The sequence below is a fragment of the Camponotus vicinus genome, unplaced genomic scaffold (assembly GCF_025532165.1).
Source record: "Camponotus vicinus isolate PSW18456_S1 unplaced genomic scaffold, iyCamVici1.0 SCAF_7, whole genome shotgun sequence".
NCBI lineage: Eukaryota > Metazoa > Arthropoda > Insecta > Hymenoptera > Formicidae > Camponotus > Camponotus vicinus.
In genome coordinates this window covers 3,249,613-3,275,579 of record NW_028141979.1, presented here as the reverse complement: position 1 = coordinate 3,275,579, position 25,967 = coordinate 3,249,613, and the positions used below count along the sequence as shown (strand labels likewise).

Genomic DNA, 25,967 nt, shown 5'->3' with positions numbered 1-25,967 from the left:
ATTAAAAATTAATTTTTTCTACAATTAATTTTACGATTTATAATTTTTAATTTGGAATCTTTACTAAAAAAAATATCGATTAATAATCATTGTTCAGTATTTATCAGATGTTAACTAATAATAAAAGATAAAGTTTATAAAATAAAGAAGCAGAGAAGTAAACAGATAAATAATTTTCAAATTAAAACGATAATATATGTACGCATAGCTAGCGTTGCTATTTTAAGATTGCTATTCGATCCCTTTTTCGTAGACAGCTGGCATATCCGGTGAGATTCCGAGAATTCCATTTCCAACAGAGAAAATCGAATTATCAAATGCACTAGCAGTAGTACTGCAGTTCTGAATCGCAAACGCATCGTGTCAGTAATGCATTTCCCAAGCGAGCGTTATCATACGGAAGAAAAATGAAGGAAAAACGAAAGAAACATCACCCAAACATAACGATATAGTATGCCGCAGTCGTCCTGCAGTTTTTCGATTTACGTTTAATGAAGCTCGCTAATGATACAAAAGGACGCTCACGCTTGATATAAAACAAAACGCCATGCCCTTTGCGCAAAATCTTTATAGCTCGCAACTGTAATTTTCAAACTATATAGCTTTTCAAAAAGCATAAAAGACTCAGAGAAAAAACTAAGTTTTTTAAATTTCTTTTTCAATTTTTTATTTTAATAGTTTTTCCAGCAATATAGATAAAACATTTTCTAATCACTTTTACAATATACACATATACGTCAAGGTAAAGAATTTTATATATTAAGAAGAAAAACAAAAATATATAAATTTTATCACATTAAGGAATAAGAACTTTAAAAATAACTATTAAGAAAAAAAATATTTATTTTAAGTTCGCCACAGAATTTGTGGCCGGCAAAAAGTTGTAACTTATGGAATGTTCGCTATATCAACGAGTACATTAACGACGTAAACTACTTACATTCTATCAGATATAATTTTAAAGTTTTTCTCGCGCGAACCAGCGCTTAAATTAAGCTCTTCTGGTTTCGCGGCTACAAAAACGTGACGGAATAACGCAAATAAAATTCTGAAAGAAATCAGCTACATGCACCAGAGATTTTGTAATTAAATAAATATTTTTAAATAAGTTTTTTTATAATCTGTAAAAAGATTTTCCTAGCGCAAAACAGATTTCTTGCTCATAAGTGAATAAAACGTTTCTAAATTGAACAAAATAAAATATTCTGCATCGAAGAAAATAGATAAATTGGCGTAATATTTTCAGCAAGATTTGTAAATCTTTAAATGTATGTGTATGTTAAGGATTTTTTATTAACCACAGATTCTTTGTATATCTCAAGAAAAAGTTACATAATTTTTTCGCAAATAACCATCTCTTTTTATTATTATATATTTTTATTGTTATATCGTTTTATGTTATATATTTCAAATTATTTATATATTTTTCTTTAATATTTTGAAATATTTAATACTTATTACGGTTGGCTAAAAGAACTATTTTTCTAATAATAAAATACAATTGAAATAATAGCTAAAGAAGAAAAAATAAAAATCCTAATTTAAAAATAGCGTCTAAATTATTTATAATAATATATAATAATAATAGAGTAAAATAAGATTTTTATATTTTATATTAAAAGTTGATGGAATTGTGTTCACTATCTAAAATATTCTGTAAAATAAAATATAAAGAAAACATATTTACATATAAATGTTTTCTTCTTTTGTAAAAAAGTAAGTTTTGCTTTTTTGTTCTTTTTTCAAGTGTTGCGGTGTTATCTCGAGTATTATAAATTATCATAAATACATATATGTATATAAGATACTCTGTTAAATATAAAAATCAAAATTCGTGATCATGCGATCGGATAACTATTGTTAGTTGTGCTCGCACGTCAAACGCTATGATATCTTGTCCGTGTCATCGCTGTTTAAAATTGAATATGACATGTTTTAGAAACAATCGTATGCGGACAGCCTGCGGAAGTGAGAATATTTTCGAATTTTTATAGACAATCGATCCACATCGACAAATATTACAAACCAGTACCGATATTTAATTATGTTTTAATGAAATTAATTCTACCTATTTATACAATTTTCTTACACAATAGCGATCGTCAAAGCATATTTCGTCGAATATAGATGTAGAATTGTGATTAAAATTTATTTTTATAGAATGTTCAATATTCCATTCGGGTTGATATTTACAATAAAAATCTGACTTCCTAATTTGTGTTGACATTAATAGAATATTTATTAGATACGCGAGACAGTTTTTAAAATAACATTTTATAAAACTATATTTAGTAGGATAAAAACCATAAAATAATAATGAGTATCACTGTAATCTATCTACATAAGCATATATGGGAAATTAGTGTATCAATATCTATCTATTCGAAAAAATTACAGTAAAACTGGAAATGCGATGCTAAATATAAATTTATAAAGTTATTTCCAGTATTAAATTGTTTCAGTGAAATGTAAGCAAATTTCAGACAAATTTAGATATACTTGCTTATTTAATAAACGGAGCTTTTAATGAAGTGTAAATAATTTGTACCCGATCTATTTTCCCTGAAACTACATATAAATATATATTTTTTACCTACTTTTAATTTTATATGATATGTACACACAACACACACACACACACAGAAGCAAAAAAAATATTTTTTCTCACAAGAAATTTATATTAATTTCTCTTCAACAGATTTAATTACTTTATTGCTGTTTATTTATAATACAACATATTTTATTTATATTACAACTTTTTCATTCTCCTCAAAATAATATTATATTTTTAATTGTAATTTTCTTATTGAGAAATCGAGAAAAATTCGAGAGTGTATCGAAACATTTAACATCTTTTCCATATTTAATTAATTATTCAAATAATCATATTTAAGTATGTAAAATTATGTTTAAACTCTCTCTCTCCCTCTTTAATCGATCTTTTTATTCCTATATAATAATTTTCCTATATTATAATTTTATGTCACATAGTTTCTTTTCATAAATTTCTATAACAATATGAGAGATTCATATAAATTGATATTTCGCTCGCGATAATGGCGATTGTCACAGTTCATTAATTATGCGCTAATTCTCACCAGCGCATTGTGTATCAACGTGAGGCGACTTTAATTTAATAAACCTGTCAACAACATGCAGCGGACAATCGAGAGAATATTTTTCGATTCTCGCTGTAATATTATATGAAATTTGTTTCATGGAAGAATTGCATGCGCTTCAGAAAAATAAACATACATGTCCACTTTTGAAGATTCGAGCGAAGAGTAAGTTCGGCTCTCGCGATGCGTTACACCTCGCCCTCTCTGTAATTTCACCCGCCGATAGATTAGCTGTTATTTCGGCCATCGAGTTGATTTCTGTCATCTAGTGACCGACTCCCCGAAGCCAGCTGGCAATGGGCCCACGCCCCGTTTTACTTACCCTTTTCCTCCACATGCATCGGCGTAAGCCAAATGGACACACGTGAAAGCGGACACTTTATTTTCGTGCGGTTATACGCATTCGTCGATCGTCGAGCGGCTATTCATTCCAAATTTAACAGACGTACAAGAAAGCGCGTGATCTCCCTGCGTTTTGCATACAGCTAAGACGAAGACTAATGTTCGTTACGCGAGCATGCTCCGAATTAGATATATATAACTCAGGGAAATTTTATCGGCTCGAATATCAAGACTGAATAATATAATATAACTTTGAATTTTACAAAATTTTCTTATTAAAAATTCAAATCTAATCTTATAAGATTTATAAATCTGAAATACGTGGACGATTCGATGAAATACAAGCTAATAAATCAATCTTTTTATCAGTAATTAAAAAAAAAACTGCATGTATTTATAATTCAGATTGCGAACTCTGTTAACTATATTTTTCATTTTCAAAGATAGGTAAAAACACATTTATTATGCAAATGTGATAATTCCAATTTAAGGGACGTAAGATAAATTTATATCAAGAATTATGCCATCTTGTTTGTAATAAAATTCGCAATCACATCTAAATAAAATAATATTCCGTTTTTTCATTCTTTGTATTTTTGCCTTTTTTGAATTACAATAAAAACGAACGTTATTACGAGACTACAAAAGAAAAAGATCTCGTAAAATTTTTTGAAGCCGAAATTACGATTATAATATTAATTGTTTATGAATATTCGATATCGATACAAAGTTAAGCATAATTTAAAAACTACAACAAAAAATAATTTATATGCAAGTTAATCTATATTTTTTTCCAAAACGGTATCAATTTGACGGCAAATTTATACTATTTCAGTTTTATTTTTTATTCTCGTTCGATCTGTAATTTTTGTCGCAGAAAGCTATTATCTAGTAGCAACGGAAATTTTGTTCATTCCCATCTGATTGTTATCTGCTAGGTGCAAGATAGTCCCAGTAATGTCGATAGTGTCATGATTTATGCTCCTAAACAAGTAGCACGTGTCAAACATAAATTTGTATTTATAGAACGATTGAAAACGGCACCTCACGCACGAGTATTCGCTTGCAAAGACAATCGATTACGTTACGACAACTAGAAAAAGAGAGAAACGTTTGAACAACCATTTTCGTGAAATGCGAAATTTTATTATCTCAAGAAGAAAAACGAAGTGAACGTGAGTCAATGTTGAAAGTAGCGTATACCCCTAGGACGTAAAAGTAGTAAAAATGATAACTTTACGCCACTTTAGTGCACATGTATGGAGTAAGAAAGTTACAATTTTTATACTTGAGAACTTTTACTGAAATAATTTTTATATTAATTCATTCACACACACATACTATTAGTTATTAAAAAATCGGTTATTTGTCCGATTTTTGTGAGTGTTTTAACTTTGAAAATTATAACAAGTATATGTATAATTTTTTTTAAAGACAAATATTTATAATCTGTGTATATCTCTTTTATTATTTTATTTATTTTAAAATATTTTATTATAATTAACTAAAAACGGCCAATCTTGTAAAAAAAATTGTAGAAATAAATATTAAATATTATTATGACACATTATGATACATTATTATGTATTACATATATATTCTTAAAATAACTTGGAAAATTACCTATCAGATGTAGATGACTTTTAAGAGAAATGAAAATGGCTTCGCTTTGCATAACGTCCCAGGAATACATTATCATGAATATGATAACACTAAAAACTCAAAGTGCAGATGATGTCTATTTCTTCAATAAATAAAATCATTGCTAAGATTAAAGTCTTGAAATAAAGTATTCTCAACAAATGTATTTTTGCTATTTGAAATTATTTTAATATATGCAATATATATCAAATGTATCCATTTTCTAAATGAAAGATTTGGAAAAAGAATTTATTTATTTATAGTAACATATCATAATTTTAAGTATGTTAATATGTAATAATATAAACTTTTCCAAAAGACACATATAATATATATTTTGTTTTTCTAAAAAATTATGAAGAACACAATACATTACGATGATCTAATATCTCCAATTTTAAAATAGTTCTGTCAAAAAAAATCAATAAAATACATTGTATCGTATTTTTTCTTTAGATCCTTCAAATATAATTTAAAGCAATTCTGTATAGAACGACACTTATACACGTGCAAAGAAATCGGAGTAACGCAAGATGATATTAATATAGAATCAATTTCCGGGTAAGATCATCTTGTTCTTTACCACGAAATCGAGAATGACACACTGGGGAGTAACCCACGTTTGTTCTAATTTCGCTTCCTGCTGGCCTTACCGACTGTATCGCGCCTATATGCACGGTTACAAGTTGATTTATATCGGCAAGCAAGTATCTCATGTAAGCTCATATACCCTTCTATTTATGGCATGGATACCGTACTCGACATCAACGCGCATCTCTCTCTGTCTGCCGAACACGAAAAATAAGAGAGAAAAATAGATCGAAGTGGAAAACGGAAAAGTCAACGCAATCTTTCAAAAGTAAAGAAAAGCTTGCGGCTGTCAGTTAGTCCGCGCTAAAATAAATGTGAATTGAAAGGAAAGTTGACACAAGAGTAATTGATCTAATAAAGTTAATTAGCTAATCATCTAAAGCAGAAATTGAATATATTACGTAATATGTAACAAAAAATTTTTGATCGAAAGGAAAGATATTTATTGCTATATTTTTTAATTCTGAGCATTTTTTACAATTTTCAGTAATTATTTATTATTAATAAAACGCAATAAAAAGGAAGGCTAAAAGACCGTGGCGCAGAATGTTAGCACGTGAAGAAAATAAAAATAATAATAAAGTCTCTAAGTAAGAGACATAATATATTAATAATAAGGTATACAAGTACAAAAAGTATGTCTAAAAATATAATAAAAATTAAATAAAATAAATAAAATAAAATTTAAATAAAATTTAAATAAAATAAATATAACAGAGCGCGATTAGACAAGGACAAGCGCGATAGGAAACGGATAGACATTGTGTACAATTCCAACGCAAAATTTAAAAGCGCAAACAATTGATATGAAGAATAATTTAAAGTAGAAAGCGCAAAATTACATAAAACAGTTAAAAAACGAAAAACCAATAATGCCTGGCCATAAGCAAAGTTTCTGAAAAAAGGCCAACGCTTTTAAATTTTGCGTCCGTTGGAATTGTACACAATGTCTATCCGTTTCCTATCGCGCTTGTCCTTGTCTAATCGCGCTCTGTTATTTTTATTTTAAATTTTATTTTATTTTCTAACGACATCCCGAACATTGAAAAGGATCTTGAAAAGATCGAAACGTACGTATGTATTAATTTTTTTCGATCGAATTAATATCTTTTTTTAGACATACTTTTTGTACTTGTATACCTAACTTATTATTAATATATTATGTCTCTTATTTAAAGACTTTATTATTATTTTTATTTTCTTCACGTGCTAACATCTTGCGTCTTTTAGCCTTCCTTTTTATTGCGTTTTGTTATCATCCGGATCGTATATTTCTTTTGTCATTATTTATTATTAATATTATATATTGGTAATTTTATTGATAAGCATTGTGTTTTCTTTAACATAGAGATTTAAGTCTTGATTATAATTAAATACAGTTCACAAAAGAAAAAAATTGACTAATTTCATTTTACATCTTATGATATTTAAAATTAAGCATTATACTTTTTTATTTGATTCTTCTTAGTACAATCTTTCCTAAAAATGCATTTTTTCTACAATTTATTCACAATAATTTGTAAATTATTTGAACTCTAAATATAACTTTTTGTCATTTAGACTTTTCAAAGCAAACTATCTTCATTAATCTTAAAGTAAAGACATAATGTAGATTCTAACAGGTTCTAAGTTTCTCTCATATAATATTTTATAATATGAAAAATGTGAAGACATAAAATTAGAAAAAATCTGTTAATTAAAAAGATTTATATAAAAAGTATATCATTGGTTATGTTTTATAAAAGTATTATTATACATATTAATACTTTTATAAGACATAATTAATGATATATTATAACACAAAGTGATAAAAAATATTAACATTCATATTAAAGATGCATTATTGATTATTGCAAGAGAAACATATATCTTTAATAATGGGATATACTATGAACGACTCGGCAACAGCGTAAAAGCGAACATTATTATGATTTGTTATCTCTAGTAACGATGTACTTGAATCGCGTACAATATCCTACGTTGTCGTTATTTTGCCAGCGTCTATGTTTTTTTTTATAAATAAGAAATAGCAATCCCATGACTAATAGCAGTCTCTGTGAAATGCTGTTCTAGGAAATATAATATTCAAGACGATAAAATGAGCCGAATAAAATCGATGTTAAAAAACTCTAAAAAAGTACTTTTCTGTGTTTCGTTGTACGTCGCTGCTCAAAAATTTTAAGAGTAAATAATTTATTAAAATATTGAGTAATACAAAAATCTGAAAACTCGAGAATTAACGAATCCGTTTCGAAACGAAATGATCAGAATAATCCACATTGAAACAAGAATAAAAAATGTCATAAATACAAAATTAGAATAGGAACATTTCGATATCTCATGTCTATTTATTATATATATAAAATAAATGATATAAAAATTTTTATTATTATAGAATAAAAAAAAATTAAAATAATTAATATTGAAGAGAAAGAAAAAAACATTATATATAAATATATATATATATATATATATATATATATATATATATATGTATATTAAATTATACTAAATCTATACACTAAATTTATATTATAATGCACTAAATTTATATTATAATTAAAATGCAAGATTTAGTAGTCCCATTTTGTGGCTAAGAGAATTGAATGAGGTGCTTAGAGAGCTATTTTTGATTCTCTCGTCGCGACTCGAGCAAACGCCCATAAGAGTTTAGATGTTGAGACTTGCATCCGTTTACCATATCATTCCAATATACATAATTCGTGTCTCTGCAAAATAAATATTATTAACTGCTCAATTCGTTAACAATTAATTTTTACTTCGATGTTCATTTTTCATCGAACGATCTATAGCTAAAAAGAATCCTCGAATAATCAACAAAGTGAAATATAAAGAGCAGAATATAAAAAATTAAGATTATATATATATAAAAAATATAAGCACTCAAATTTTTTGAGGTCATTAAGCAACTATAATGTACTGTGTTTAATTAAGTGATCAATGAACAAAGTGAACCGACTATTAAAACGGACGGAAGGAGCAACAATGAAACTGTAAGCTAAATGAAAGCTTTGAAATTATCTCGATAGAAGCACTTCAAGTTTACGAAGCAAATCTAAAGTGCTTTCGAATTTCGAAACCAAACAAAGACGGTTAAGGCAAGTAGTAATGTACCTTTCGCGTTTGATGTTCATAGACATTCTCGACGAATAGTTCTCTTGATTATCGAAACGTTTGACTATTTGATATTTATTAACACATCATTTAATCCTTTACAAATATTTCATCAAATTTAATATTTATCATTAAATATATGAATTTTTAACTCATCAGCGTTTAAGATCAAAATTCTTTTTTATAAATAATAAATTTTCTTTCTCGATATTATATTTTATATTTTACGTATTTTATATTTATCGTTAATATTTTACGAATGAAAATGAACTAACGTAAATATGTTTGTTCTCGTATAAAATGAAGCGAAAAGCATACTTTATGTATTTCGTACATATAATTCACAAATTTTCTCTCGAAAATCTTCTCACATATTTTATCGTATTTATTTCGATAAATAACAAGAGGACTTCTGTTCCATTCTTCAATTACGATCCATTATTTTCTGCTACACTGTTCTCGAATTTAGATTTCACGATTCGCGCATAATATGTATAGAATAAAATTCAATTCCATTAATCTTTACATCATAATGCGTCCGATTCAATACGAGATAAAAGCGGAATATACAAAACGAGTATGCTCTTGCTATTTGTTTGCGACTGAATTTCAAGCAGAAAAAAACAAATCTTTATGCGAGCAATCTAAATAAATAATTATGACGGAAAAGATGAAGGAACAAAAATCCGTAGATAACATTGTGTTTATTCAACACCAAGTACTCATTAAATATCTATCATGGAAGAAGAAACGCGTTCGACATGTCAATTTTATCTCTAATAAATAATAATAATTTTATTAGAGGTGAAGTTAATATGCAGTAACGTTAAATATTTCGATAAAATATTCTCGATAGTCGGAAGAGTATATTCATGATCAAAGAGCTTATGTAAATAATATAAAGAAATGAAAGAGATGTAAATCGTGATCCGCATGTTCATAATTATGAGCAGAGATATTAAATTCCTTAAGAAAGAGAGAGAGAGCTTGAAATAAATACGTCTAACTAAGATCATTATGAGCAAATTATGAGTGGATTTATATTCGTTGATCATCTAAAGGATAAAACGAGAGCTTTGTAGAATCAACAGGTATGCACTAGAAGATCCATCGAAGTAAAAATATTATACGATAAAACATGGTATTTATTGTAAAGAAATCACAGTGTTAAAATATATATGGAATAAAGAGTGGATCTGATGCGCGAAAAAATTCACGGAAAAAAAATTTATAATTTGGAAGAAATACACAAAACTATAATATAAAAAATTCGAAAAATAAAGCGAGCCTCCGTCTAAAATTTATTTTAACAACATAAATGATATGAAGAAAAGAAGTGCTAAATAATGCATTATGTATCGACAATGATATTACCATGATAGTGGCATCTTAACGTGACAAAAGTTTTGAAAGATATCACAAAGCTCGTCACCTACTTCCGCAAATGTTTTATTCACTACGGAAACGAACGTATTATATAATATTATATATAATATTATATATAATATTATATGTAATATTATATATAATATTATATATAATATTATATATCTTTGTAAGAAGACATAAAAATATATCATGTTTTAACGAGATGCATAATAAATAATATTCGAAAAATCAGCTGATCATAAATTACAATTATAGGCAAAGGGCGTACCTTCACTTCCAGTTAAGTATCTGTCATTACGATGGCACATCATCGCTGCATCGCATTATATTGTCATATCGCACGATTTCGACTTATATTGTCGTTGATGAACGACTTTGCGATTTAAACGCGATTCACTTCTCGAAGCGAATACATTCTGCTCGCACGAATCGTCTCTTCTCCGGACTTTTAAGGGAGAACATAATTTCGCGGCGCGAGAGAGCGATCACTTCCGTATTTCGCGCGCGAAGATGATCCGGCTCGGCACGTCGTGTCCGGGACACACGACTCATCTACGCGCCGATTGCTAACTGGGGACGTAGCGCGCCACGCGATCGACGAACTGCCCGCCAACTCGAGCGTCGACGGACGCGTCCGAAAATGGCCGACGAGTCGTCGCGAAAAATCGCCGCCGCTCAATCTTGCGCGGCTTGGAACATGAATATATACATATATATATATACTTTATTTTGTTATGCGAAATATATATTGTTCAGATCAAAATTATTCCAATTGTCGCGAAAAGGATAGTGCCATTAGTGATAATATGACGATATATGCGTACCATGCATACCTGCACACTTTGATCTAGGTTTCCTCTCCCTTCGACGCAAAAGTGGATCATCGACACCGAAATCGCGTCATCGGTGTATGATAATGATTCCATCTGCGATGCACTACGACACTTTACGAAAGACATTCGCGATAATTCACCACTTTTAAATGATAATCGTAAGAAATACGCGGAGCGACTTACGAAATGTACGAGTTACCTCGGCGCGTTTCGAAAAGCAGTGCTGCCAATCCTCGAAATTCAAAATAATTAAAATAGCAGTGCCGCCAAATTCAAAATAATTAAATAGTGCACTAGCAGAGAGAAGACTGAGAGATGTCATGGCCTGCTTTTAGGTGATCTCTGAAAGCGATACTCCCTCTATGAACATTGAAAACGTGGACATGAACTACAAAACCAATGTCCATGAATGTTCTCAGAGGGTAATATATAATGTGCACAATTTCTGGTCTTGTTCCGTGCTATGTGCACGAAATGCCGGTAGCACCAGTGCTGTATAACAAGATACTTATGTATGTAAATTGATAGTAAATAAATTATTCAACCGCGAAAGATACTGTAATATTCAAAGATGAAATAAATATTTTTCTATATTTATTGTCATATTTATATCTTTTCCTATTTAGCGGTCCCGCCGGGCTGCCGGGGTAGTGTTGGGCTCTCACATACATAAAATTTCGTATTACATAAAAGTACATAAATTTCGTATTACATAAGTACATAAAATTTCGCAAAAAAATTCGTATTACTATAAAAATTACTGAGTGTTAACAATTTAATTTTTATTCTTATATAAATAAAATACCTATTAAAAAAAACACTCAAAAAGTATTGACCCTTTAAAAATTCTTAATATTAATAATATAATTATTGAAATATTTATTAATCTGTTCTCCCTAATATTATTTAAACCTACATTTCCTGATTCTTTAAACGATACATAATATATTAATCACCTAAATTAATCACATAATAGCCCTAACAATTCTCTACTTCTTGAAAGGAAAATTAAAAAATCTTAATGATCACTTAATAGCCTAACAATCCTATTTCTCGATTAAGTGAAATTATTCGAGGAAAGCCTATCTCTAATCACGTATATTTTAATTACGTGCCCTAATTACATTCTCTAACCGCGTGAATAAATGTCCGACATTACGTACTATTGTACGTAAAGCTTTTCTTCAGGCCAGTTGAACTTACTTTTCGTTGATCCTGGCCACTTTCTCGCTCGATCTCTAATCAGAGATCGAAAAAGGAGATAAACACTCCTTCTTTTGCCGATTAATTACCGGCAAATAAGCGTAAATATTTCACGCTCATCGTAACGATCGCTCGATTTTACGATCGTTCGTTAAATATTTGAATATAATTTTATTTTAACTTAAATAAAGCCAATTACTACAAATTTCTGTATATTATATTTTCTAATAAAATATAAAATTCATGTGTGTGTATAACTTTTATCATATTATAAATTATTTAATTAATTAATCACTTGGCTTTATATTAAGTTAAAGTAAAGTTTAAAAACAATATCTATAAACAAATTCTACGATGGATGAGCTATAAGAAATTAGAATAAAATAAGTGCGCGTTATAAGAATAAAGTAGCATCAAAAATTGATAAAATTGATAAAATTATTCATGCGTGCTCTTTATTTAATAAATTAGACAAAATCTTTACAAACAAATTTTCTTTTCTTGATTCTCTTTTTTTGATTAATACTTCAATATATTTTCGCAATAGATGCAAAGCATTTCGAAAGAATTTATTAAAAGTTATTTAATTTAATCTATCCTAGCTCATCCATTTTAAGGCAACGGATTTACTACAATCTACAATCTACAATCTACAATCTACAATCTACAATCTACATCTACATCTCTACGAATCCGTTACTTTAAAGTTAAATAAAAGTTTTTCTCACTCACCGGCACTGATGCGCAACAGCGGAGTTGTTTTCGAAGCTACGTTGTCTGTAACATACAAATATAAAATTCATTTATATTAATGCTCACAAAATGCAATCAATATTTCAAAAAATTTTTATCGTGCGGAATTTTATATCCGATGTGTAAAATAATAAGCAGATATAAACGTGTGGAAAAATTTTATAAATTTTTGAAACTGTTTTTTAAATAGAAAGTTTTATATGACTTTTATAAAAATCTTTCTCTCTAATTTTCTCTTTAATTCATTTAAATAATAATATCGAATTATTATGCGTACGATTTATAACAATTGATATATAAATAATAAATATTTACCATCAGGTTGCTCCGCCGATGCAAGATGCCTCTCCCAGGCCTCCTCCTCCTCTCATGTTGTTGACGCGCGATACTTTTAACGGCACTCCCGCACTCACGAGCGATATTTTTATATCGCTATTTCCGCTATTTTACGCGCGATACTAAACGGCACTCCCGCACTAATTCGGTACGATTAAAAATTTGGTCGCGCGATGTATATATTTAATATATATATACTTTGTACGACACTCCCGGTTTCGGTACGAGCGAAAATCCCATTTCATTTCACGAGAATCAACTTCGAGCCAACAGATCGGGAATGCAACGATACAACGAGCAAAGACTAGGCCCGAATCGGAAAGAAGACGAAACGATTGACGGAAATAGAGGAAAATGAAGTTCACCAACTCTTTTTCGCGCATAATTATCCTATCTCGTATCGAACCTGGACCCGCTAAGCACGATTTCAGGTGCTCCGCCCGGACATATTATGCCTCCCGCGGTTGCTATATGCTACACCAGGCTGGTAGACGGCAAAAGAAGAGGATACCCACATTTTTTAAATGCTAACATTCAGCAATTTAGAAAATGGGGAGGCAATCCCTTTTACCGAGCGAAAATCGTGCCTAGGGGAATCCATTCGACGGAATCTCGACAGGGTTAACACACGCAGTGTGTGTGGCTGTAGACGAGCAAAGAGAAGGGACCCATTAACGACCATTCCGAGCAATCGATCGAGTTCTAACTAATTCGGGCCGAATCACTTGACGAAGCACGAAGCACGAGTGTACGTTGCATAGCAATGTGTGCAAACTCGAAATCCTAGTTAGTTGGCATCGGAAGTAGAGACTCGTGACAATAATGAAATTGGGATTTTTATACGAAAAGTCCAACGCGGAAGCGCGAAAACGCGACGACGCGAGAATACTGCAACGCGAAAACGCGGTAACGAGACGCCGCCGTCCGCGACACGTTGATGGCACCGACGATGCGGAAGGATACTTAGCTTCCCCTTCAGGCTCCTTAAGATTTATCCTAAATAGAAAAATTTAAGATAAACCTCAAGGCACCATCCAAGTACTAAGCCCTCCCACCCCGACAAGGTGTACCCAATGGGAGGGTTATATTATATATAATTTTATATATAATATATTTTGTGGAATTTATTTTGTAATATACTATATAAATTTAAATTCGCAAATATAAACGATAAATAAAAATATAAAGGATAAGAGAAAATATATTACATAAAGCAATGTTCAAAATAATTGATTTTAAAACTAATTATTGCGCGCAATTAATTTTTACATTTTTACTCTTAAAGAGATATATTTTAATATTATAAATTGCGTAATTACAAAATAATTTATATTTTTTAGATATAAATTTTTAGTAATACGATAAATAAAAAAATTTCTATTTTTTTATATGTGAAATATTTAAATAAATATATCAATATGAAATAATTTATAAAACATAAGAAGTATCTGAAAATATTAATAACAAATTTTATAAATGTTTTAATCATTTTAAAATAAAATGGAATATTTTTTATAAGTATATGTATTATATATGTTACAATTTAAAATCACTATTACATCACTATTACATCAAAGAAATAAAACGAAACGTGAAATATATATATTTTGAATATATACTAATGATAAATAATTTATATATTGTTGCGTCCGCGGAACGATATATATCGAACGCGCGCGACACAATCGGCATACGCTGACGCTCGTGCACTCGTAACTAATAACGCGATTTAAGGTGCACAAGAATTTTAATAAACCGCGAGTAACATACAAGAATTCAGAATAATCGTAAAACGGATCACAAATAGACGCGCGTCCGCACAGCTTGACAGCTGGGCTCAGACTCTCTGACAGTCGTTGTTTATAACAACATCTTGACAACGCGCGCGGAAACGATCTTCTTCGAAAGAATTCAACGGATGACGAATACATTCAGCGGAACGGGACGCGGGGACGCAACAATATAATAAATAATGAATGTGAAATAATTTATATCAATGACTTACATCATATCTTATTGGTCCATCCATTTCCAAAACCTCCTTCTTTCTTTTGCTTTCTTCGCTTTTTCCTCGTGGCACTTCAATCCTCCTTGCACTCATTTGAATCCCTTGTTGCACTTACACTCATTCACGAAAAGTTCCTCGTTGCACTTGCAATTGTGTTTAGAGAAAGAATTTGATAATATATAATACGTCTCACATCACTACTTCACTGCTCAAGAGCCACTGAGCGAATGATCGTAAGTCAGAAACATTACCGCGGTACTGTTTATATCGCCAAGGTTGACTACGTATAGAAAGAATTTGATAATATGTGAAACGTTTCTCACGTCACTACTCTAGGTCACTGTGCGAATGATAATAAAGCCGTGTAACATATTAACAATAGCGCGATACTGTTTATCAAGGTCGAACACGGTGTTATTGATAATTCTCTCATTGCCGAAATATTTTCTGTAATATAAAATATTTGCGCGAGGAATATTAAATTATAGAAGTATTTTAATTTATTGATTAAGATTAATTGATTATTTATTAAACTATTCATCATGAAGTCTTACGTTATGCTAATTATTTGCATCTATAATTCGATTGTTTTATTTCGTGTTCTCTCATAATCCCCCCCCCCCAAATTATATTTAGATTGTCAAGTAGAATGATAAAGTAACACGGATGGAATATATTTGTGACTTTAAGTATTACAATAATAATTATTGTCCGTAAAGATTGCAAACATCGATGTGATTATTTAATGTTGGATTCCTGTCACATTAAATCGATTCTCGATTAAATTGTATATTGTTTAATTAACCAATCTCGTGTAAAGGTCATGTTGCTCTCTTATGATATAATAAGCATGTATAAGTTTCGTATGATTATTTCGCGATTGAGTCTCGTGCAAAATGCGCCATGTATTCGATTAATCATAATTAAATCGTGTTTTCGTGAGTGAGTGAATGCCACAAGAGGAAATAACGAAAAATACGTAAGAGAAGAAAAGGAAGTCTGGAAAAGCATCAGATGTAACGTACGGAGTAAAACGAAGTAACACGAAGTAAAACATTCGAATTATATATGCAAATAATTAGCATAACGAAAGGCTCCGTGAATTGTTTAATAAATAATCAATTTTAATCAGTAAATTAAAATACTTTCATAATTTAATATTCCGCATTAATGTATATTTTATAATATATAAAATATTTCGGCAACGAATTATCGATAACACGGCGTTCGACTTTGGCAATATAAAATATAAACAGTAGCGTCCTATACATTACCGCTTTGTTATCATTCGCACGGTGACTCTGGAATAATAAAGTAGTGGTGAGAAACGCTTCGTATATTGTAATTTTCTTTCTAAACACGATTACGATTAGTATCGAAATATAATTTACTATAAATATTAATAAAAATTAATTAATTAAAAATTAATTAGCGACATGAAACAGTATCGCAACGATAAATCTTTATCGAATCGCAATCATTCATTACTGCGAATAAAAATTGAAACATGGGAAATGTAAAAGGAGATAAGAGAATTAATTATGTTATGATATCGTTCATTAATGCTTATTATAATATTTCTTTAACAATATTAGAATTAACTATATTTCGATCAATGCTTTAAATTTTCCCAATCCTTGTTAATTAAACACACAATTTAATCGAGAATCAATTAAATTATAAGAATCCATAATATTAAATAATCACTTCGATCGTTGCGATTTTTGCGGACAATAATTATTATTTTAATATTTAGTGTCAAATGTATTTCATCCGTGTTACTTTATTGTTCTACTTGACAATCTAAATATAATTTGGGGGACGATTACGAGAAAACACGAAATAAAACAAACGAATTATAGATGCAAATAATTAGCATAACGAAAGGCTCCGTTAATTGTTTAATAAATAATCAATTTTAATCAATAAATTAAAATACTTTCATAATTTAATATTCCGCGTTAATGTATATTTTATAATATATAAAATATTTGGCAACGAATTATCGATAACACGGCGTTCGACTTTGGCAATATAAAATATAAACAGTAGCGTCCTATACGTTTCCGCTCTGTTATCATTCGCACGGTGACTCTGGAGTAATAAAGTAGTGGTGAGAAACGCTTCGTATATTGTAATTTTTTTACTAAACATGATTACGATTAGTATCGAAACATAATTTGCTATAAATATTAATAGAAATAAATAATTAAAAATTAATTAATGATATGAAACTGTATTGCAACGATAAATCTTTATCGAATCGCAATCATTCATTACTGCGAATAAAAATTGAAACATGGGATACGTAAAAGGGGATAAGAGAATTAATTATGTTATGATATCGATCATTGATGCTTATTATAATATTTCTTTAACAATATTAGAATTAAATATATTTCGACCAATGCTTTAAATTTTCTCAATCCTTGTTAATTAAACACACAATTTAATCGAGAATCGATTAAATTAATTAAATTATAGGAATCCATAATATTAAATAATCACTTCGATCGTTGCGATTTTTACGGACAATTATTATTTTAATATTTAGTGTCACAAATGTATTTCATCCGTGTTACTTTATCGTTCTACTTGACAATCTAAATATAATTTGGGAGGGGATTGTGAGAAAACACGAAGTAAAACAATCGAATTATAGATGCAAATAATTAGCATAACGAAAGGCTCCGTGATAAATTGTTTAATAAATAATGAATTTTAATCAATAAATTAAAATACTTCCATAATTTAATATTCCGCATTAATGTATATTTTATAATATATAAAATATTTCGGCAACGAATTATCGATAACACGGCGTTCGACTTTGGCAATATAAAATATAAACAGTAGCGTCCTATACGTTACCGCTTTGTTATCATTCGCACGGTGACTCTGGAGTAATCAAGTAGTGGTGAGAAACGCTTCGTATATTGTAATTTTTTTACTAAACACGATTACGATTAGTATCGAAACATAATTTACTATAAATATTAATAAAAATTAATTAATTAAAAATTAATTAGCGACATGAAACAGTATCGCAACGATAAATCTTTATCGAATCGCAATCATTCATTACTGCGAATAAAAATTGAAACATGGGATACGTAAAAGGGGATAAGAAAATTAATTATGTTATGATATCGATCATAGATGCTTATTATAATATTTCTTTAACAATATTAGAATTAACTATATTTCGACCAATGCTTTAAATATTCTCCTTGTTAATTAAACAATAGTTATGTATCACAACATGTAATTATTTTAATCTTTTAATCTTACGATACATTACGATACGTTAGATATATGAGATACATTAATATGTTAAAATATTTCAACATTGAATTAACAACAACATAGTATCCGACATAAACAATACCGCCTTAATGATTTTGTTTTACGGTCTTGTTATCCAAATTTAAATTTATATACTATATTACAAAATAAATTCCAAATTATATATATTATATTATATATAAAAAAAATTATATATAATATAACCCTCCCATGGGGTACACCTTGTCGCGGTGGGAGGGCTTAGTACTTGGATGGTGCCTTGAGATTTATCTTAAATTTTTCTATTTATGATAAATCTTATGGTGCCTGAAAGGGAAGCTAAGTACCCTTTCGCGTCGTCGGTGCCGTCAACGTGCCGCGGACGGCTACGCTTCGTAACCGCGTTTTCGCGTTGTAGCATTCTCGCGTTATCGCGTTTTCGCGTTTTCAAAATCCCAATTTCGTTTTTGTCAACGAGTCTCTCCTTCCGACGCCAATTAACTGGGATGTTTCATCGAGTCGTTGCTTTGCGACGTACTCGCGCCTTGTGCGTCGTGGCACTTGGTGATGCCGGCCGCGCAGAACGTATGTCCAGTACAAAATGTGCATGGGCGCGCGGGTTCGAGCTTCGCGCTCGATCGGCTTAGTGATGGACACGCTCTGCTTCGTCAATTGATTTAGCCCGAATTGGTTAGAACTCGATCGATTGTTCGGAATGGTCGTTAATGGGTCCCTTCTCTTTGCTCGTCTACAGCCATACGCCCAGCGTGTGTTAACCCTGTCGAGACTCTGTCGAGTGGATTCCCCTAGGCACGATTTTCGCTCGGTAAAAGGGATTGCCTCCCCATTTTCTAAATTGCTGAATGTTAGCATTTAAAAAATGTGGGTATCCTCTTCTTTTACCGTCTACCAGCCTTGTGTACTGCGCTAGTGATATAGCATCCGTGCGGGTCACCTGAAATCGTGCTTAGCGGGTCCAGGTTCGATACGAGATAGGATAATTATGCGCGAAAAAGAGCTGGTGAACTTCATTTTCCTCTATTTCGTCAATCGTTTCGTCTTCTTTCCGGTTCGGGCCTAATCTTTGCTCGTTGTACCGTTGCATTCCCGACCTGTTGGCTCGAAGTTGATTCTCGTGAAATGAAATGGGATTTTCGCTCGTACCGAAACCGGGAGTGTCGTACAAAGTATATATATATTAAATATATACATCGCGCGATTAAATTTTTAATCGTACCGAATTAGTGCGGGAGTGCCGTTTAGTATCGCGCGTAAAATAGCGGAAATAGCGATATAAAAATATCGCTCGTGAGTGCGGGAGTGTCGTTAAAAGTATCGCGCGTCAACAACATGAGAGAAGGAGGAGGCCTGGGAGAGGCATCTTGCATCGGCGGAGCAACCTGATGGTAAATATTTATTATTTATATATCAATTGTTATAAATCGTACGCATAATAATTCGATATTATTATTTAAATGAATTAAAGAGAAAATTAGAGAGAAAGATTTTTATAATAGTCATATAAAACTTTCTATTTAAAAAACAGTTTCAAAAATTTATAAAATTTTTCCACACGTTTATATCTGCTTATTATTTTACACATCGGATATAAAATTCCGCACGATAAAAATTTTTTGAAATATTGATTGCATTTTGTGAGCATTAATATAAATGAATTTTATATTTGTATGTTACAGACAACGTAGCTTCGAAAACAACTCCGCTGTTGCGCATCAGTGCCGGTGAGTGAGAAAAACTTTTATTTAACTTTAAAGTAACGGATTCGTAGAGATGTAAATGTAGATGTAGATTGTAGATTGTAGATTGTAGATTGTAGATTGTAGTAAATCCGTTGCCTTAAAATGGATGAGCTAGGATAGATTAAATTAAATAACTTTTAATAAATTCTTTCGAAATGCTTTGCATCTATTGCGAAAATATATTGAAGTATTAATCAAAAAAAGAGAATCAAGAAAAGAAAATTTTTTTGTAAAGATTTTGTCTAATTTATTAAATAAAGAGCACGCATGAATAATTTTATCAATTTTATCAATTTTTGATGCTACTTTATTCTTATAACGCGCACTTATTTTATTCTAATTTCTTATAGCTCATCCATCGTAGAATTTGTTTGTAGATATTGTTTTTAAACTTTACTTTAACTTAATATAAAGCCAAGTGATTAATTAATTAAATAATTTGTAATATGATAAAAGTTATACACACACATGAATTTTATATTTTATTAGAAAATATAATATACAGAAATTTGTAGTAATTTGGCTTTATTTAAATTAAAATAAAATTATATTCAAATATTTAACGAACGATCGTAAAATCGAGCGATCGTTACGATGAGCGTGAAATATTTACGCTTATTTTCCGGTAATCGGCAAAAGAAGGAGTGTTTATCTCCTTTTTCGATCTCTGATTAGAGATCGAGCGAGAAAGTGGCCAGGATCAACGAAAAGTAAGTTCAACTGGCCTGAAGAAAAGCTTTACGTACAATAGTACGTAATGTCGGACATTTATTCACGCGGTTAGAGAATGTAATTAGGGCACGTAATTAAAATATACGTGATTAGAGATAGGCTTTCCTCGAATAATTTCACTTAATCGAGAAATAGGATTGTTAGGGCTATTAGGTGATCATTAAGATTTTTTAATTTTCCTTTCAAGAAGAAGAGGATTGTTAGGGCTATTATGTGATTAATTTAGGTGATTAATATATTATGTATCTTTTAAAGAATCAGGAAATGTGGGTTTAAATAATATTAGGGAAAACAGATTAATAAATATTTCAATAATTATATTATTAATATTAAGAATTTTTAAAGGGTCAATATTTTTTTTTTTTTTAATAGGTATTTTATTTATATATGGATAAAAATTAAATTGTTAACACTCAGTAATTTTTATAGTAATACGAATTTTTTTGCGAAATTTTATGTACTTATGTAATACGAAATTTATGTACTTTTATGTAATACGAAATTTTATGTATGTGAGAGCCCAACACTACCCCGGCGGCCCGGCGGGACCGCTAAATAGGAAAAGATATAAATATGACAATAAATATAGAAAAATATTTATTTCATCTTTGAATATTACAGTATTTTTCGCGATTGAATAATTTATTTACTATCAATTTACATACATAAGTATCTTGTTATACAGCACTAGTGCTACCGGCATTTCGTGCACATAGCACGGAACAAAACCAGAAATTGTGCACATTATATATTACCCTCTGAGAACATTCATGGACATTGGCTTTGTAGTTCATGTCCACGTTTTCAATGTCCATAGAGGGAGTATCGCTTTCAGAGATCACCTAAAGCCGTAATCACACTAAGGGTTGCTGGCTTCGTTGCGATTGGAGTTGCCGGTCAACAAATTGCTTTATTCTGATTGGTCAATTTCAACTGCAACCGAGCTAGCAACCCGTAGTGTGATTGCAGCTTAAAAGCAGGCCATGACATCTCTCAGTCTTCTCTCTGGCACTAGTCGCAATCATTAGTAAACTAATTGTGCATTAAATACGAAAATTCTCAGTGTATTAAAAATAATAATAAAATATCCAAACATATAGGTTAAAATTCAAATTTAAATTTTATTTAATTTCAAATAAAGCATATAATATGCATATATGCAATATATAATGTATGTATATAAATATATATATATTTTTTCTTCTTTATATATATATATATCTTTCTTCTCAAACGTTTAAAGTAAGAACATACCACAAAAATGAAATGTAAGGGCTCCTGCACACAGGACGCGGCAACGCTTGCCGCGCGGCGGAAGTCGACGCGATAACCAATACAAAAGTTGGATTGAGTTCAACTTTGACGCGCGGTGGATGTTATGTATCTGCTGATTGGCTGTCGCGTCAGCTTCCGCCGCGCTTAACGCGTTGCCGCGTCCTGTGTGCAGTAGCCCTAAGAAAAGAACAAGAAAAATATATAAAAATTTAATTTTTGATGTGTGAGTTATTTCTGATTTTTATAACAGTTTCTTATTACTAGTTGCAAAGTATCGGATATTTTAAGGAACACTTCTCTTTTTAAATTCATCGTGCATTGCGACTAGTGCGCTATTTTAATTATTTTAAATTTCGAGGATTGGCAGCGCTGCATTTCCAAAGGCGCCGAGAGCGTTCGCAACTTGCACGTTTCGCAAATCGCTCGCTAGATGGCGCGGCCGTCATCGAGATTCGCGGCGCGACCGCTGCTGGTCTGCCGACAGTCAAAAATGGCCGGAGCCAGCGACTGGTTTAGCATCGGGAGCACGGTGCTTTGTAAAACCTGCCATGAGCAGGAGATAGAGGGTGAAGTGCTGGCATTCGATCCACAGACCAAAATGCTGATACTAAGTATCCTTTTGACAAAACGGGCGACCAATCGTCGTCGAGGTCGCACGCCCAGACTCGTGGCGTGCGTGAGACGCGTAGTGTAAATAACGACGGCGTCGAGGCTGCGACGACCGTTGACCGTGATTTACCGCATCAACGCGACGATCCTCGCGATCCGGCTCGCCGCTCGTATTCCCTTCCCCTCTGTCATTCGGCTCTTCCGAATCCTCGACGCTCCGGGATAACTCGGTGGCGAGTCAGGTTAGTTTCGTCATCCATCATCAACCATGCCTCAGCCCTCCTCCATCGGTGCATTCGTTTTGTTGTCGATCGTATATCCCATCGTTGTTATTGTGTCTGTGACACCGCGCGAATTTCGTACCATGTCGAAAACACATGATCGCAACCACTGTTCTCATAACAGTTTTTTTTTCGAATTTACACCTTGTCAGTGCTGATTTTTTTATTGACAGTACAGTTTGAGCGAGATAAGCAGCTTGCATTGATTCCTCGTTACTTATAATATTAATCAAGATTGAGAAAGTGTCATTGAATATCTTAGTAAATACTGGAGTAATTTTATGACGAGCAATTTGCGAGCATTGAATTCTACGAGACTCCTTACAATGGAATTATATTTCATGAATATGATAATACCCAAATTTATCACAATTATGATTATGTTATTGATAATGTTATCTGAAAACTGGGAAAAAACGAATTAACAGTTGGTATCATTTTACTTATGGAACTTCTCTTTCAAAACTTGCAAGTTTTCTTATAATCTACTGTATTTTTATTTTAAATTAATCCTTAAATTTCTAAGATATAATTATACAAATTAATATTCATCTATTATATTTTATGGAAGAATACTATTCCTTAACAACTTTCTTTAGAATGTCCATCATCGAGTGGTAGACCCTCGCTAAATGATGTACACATAGTAAATTTATCTCTCGTATCTAATGTTCAAGTGATACGAGAAGTTAGTCCTACTACCAGCGAACCACCACAGAGCCTTAATTTACAAAGGCTAAATACAAGAGTTCGTAATCAGGTTGAAGAGAAGAAGAGACTGGTAATGGCTCTGCAGGCCGGAGTATCTCCAGAGGGACAGAAACTCTTTATTGCTATTTCAAAGACTATTCAAGATATTACGTGGAATGGAGCTAATATTGTTGTATTTAATAATGTCACTATTAGACCACCATACAAAGTGGACAATGTTCATGGAAACACAGAATCTGGAGCATATAGACATGTAAAAAAAGTGGTATGTAAATATAAAAAGATTAAAATCTAATAAGTAATATGTGCTAATGTATATATATGCTTCTTAATTTATTAAAGTTGCTATAAATTTTTTGATCAACAAGTAATATTTCTAACAATAAAACAATTTTAGAATAAACAAAATTTTAAAAATGATTAATAATTTAATCAAAATTAAAATTATTAATAATTTAATTTAAAATAATTAGTATTTTAATCTTTATAAAAATGTGAACTTTTTAATAAAGATCCCTCTAAAAAGAACAAAATCTTAAAAATCATTTTATCCATTTTCTTGCTAAATTGATACAAAGAGAAACATATCGAATATAAAATATAAAACTAAGGACTTTTTTATCTATTTTACATTCGTATATCTTATCTTATTGCTACGGCAGGTTGAGAAACACATTAAAGATACCGCTCAAGCGCAGCAACAACGGGAACAACAGCAACAGCAGACACAGAAAGGCGGCGAACTGCAATAAGAGTCCAAAAAGGCACTACACCATCAAGATCGCTAAAGATACCTTTCAAGAAGTTCCAATGTTTGACAAAAAATAGGAAGAATTAACGGGATGTAAACACACAAACAGCCTGACGACAGAACAACATAGATAAGCCTAGATCGCGGAAAATCGGCATCTTCGAGTGAACTCCAATCGTTTGTTGAATGGAAAAAGAACAAATGAAGTGTAAATTCAAAGAAAAAATTTCACACATTCTTATCCCGAGTATTGTTAACAGTATCGCATGTGCAGCATTTTATAAATACAATCAGACGTATCATTCGTAATTATTAGTCACCAGCCTAAAAAAAAAACTACAAAAGCGAACAGATCGACTGATTCAAGTAACTACCGCGTATTTGTTAAACACCACTGATATTACATTTGTATGTAATGTATATCAATGCACCGGAATATGCTGTAGTTTAAATAATTTAATTCAAATACGTTTTTAACAGTCGGTTTATCAATTATCGACATTAAGCATGAAACGTATTTTAGCATAAATTGAGATGGATTCCCCTTTTTAAACGCGAATCCGCGCATTCTTAAGATAATGTATATTATTTAAGCCCGTATGAAACGGCTCCAACATTTGCAAACAGCATCAAAGATAACGCGCGTCGCGAATAAAGTAAAATAAAATGCACAGTTGTCGACATCTCCAACGCTCTGTTCAATTACGTAATTTTCTCAGTAATAAATTGTGATTTATCATTAAAATCATTACGATGACTGTTTTGCAATTTTTTTTTATCCTTTTTGTTGCCAAATAAAAGAGATGTATTATGCAGTTTTATTAATTGCTGACGTACGAAAGCGAATTTCCATTTAATATTTTCGAATGTCTTTCGCGACACATTTTTCTACTTTATATTTAGGAAATAAATTTTCTAATGGAATACTAATAATAATTTAATTATAATTCAAATTTGAAAAAGTCGGCAAACGTGCTTTTTATCCTACTTTTGTAAATCAAGATGCGTTCAATCGATTTAAATAATCCCGTTTCAAAGCTAGCTTTATCTTATTTCAACAATTCCACCTTATGCTCGATTGCGCAACAAAATTTTCAAAAATCTTTCAATCGATAGGAAATCAGCGATGTCTTCGAGTACGTGTGCTAAACACTTTTTATTTCTTCTCGCGCAACCGAGTCTCGAAAATATAATTTAAAAAAGTCAGAGCTAC

General features: G+C 30.9%; 2 protein-coding genes across 4 annotated transcripts in view; one reads left to right on the top strand and one right to left on the bottom strand.

The window, feature by feature from the left end:
• Positions 1-10,773, bottom strand: part of LOC145975165 (QRFP-like peptide receptor) — a 70,124-nt gene extending 59,351 nt beyond the window's left edge. For all 3 annotated transcript variants that reach the window (XR_014439902.1, XM_083105437.1, XM_083105439.1), the window contains exon 1: positions 10,486-10,773. The gene's annotated coding sequence lies outside the window, so the exon portion shown is untranslated. The remainder of the gene's footprint in view (positions 1-10,485) is intronic.
• Positions 10,774-22,859: 12,086 nt separating this feature from the next.
• Positions 22,860-25,565, top strand: LOC145974678 (protein LSM12). The gene is made up of 3 exons (XM_083104673.1): positions 22,860-23,013; positions 23,892-24,268; positions 24,666-25,565. Exons 1-3 carry the CDS (start codon positions 22,893-22,895, stop codon positions 24,753-24,755), a joined length of 588 nt encoding a protein of 195 aa, XP_082960799.1. The 5' UTR covers positions 22,860-22,892; the 3' UTR covers positions 24,756-25,565.
• Positions 25,566-25,967: the final 402 nt, after the last annotated feature.

Bases quoted from the DNA above. Each gene is read 5' to 3' on its own strand.
- LOC145974678 (XM_083104673.1), top strand. From the start codon at position 22,893: ATGGCCGGAGCCAGCGACTGGTTTAGCATCGGGAGCACGGTGCTTTGT. The intron at 23,014-23,891 runs GTATCCTTTTGA...AACTTTCTTTAG, and splicing joins GACCAAAATGCTGATACTAA to AATGTCCATCATCGAGTGGT. The intron at 24,269-24,665 runs GTATGTAAATAT...TTGCTACGGCAG, and splicing joins ATAGACATGTAAAAAAAGTG to GTTGAGAAACACATTAAAGA.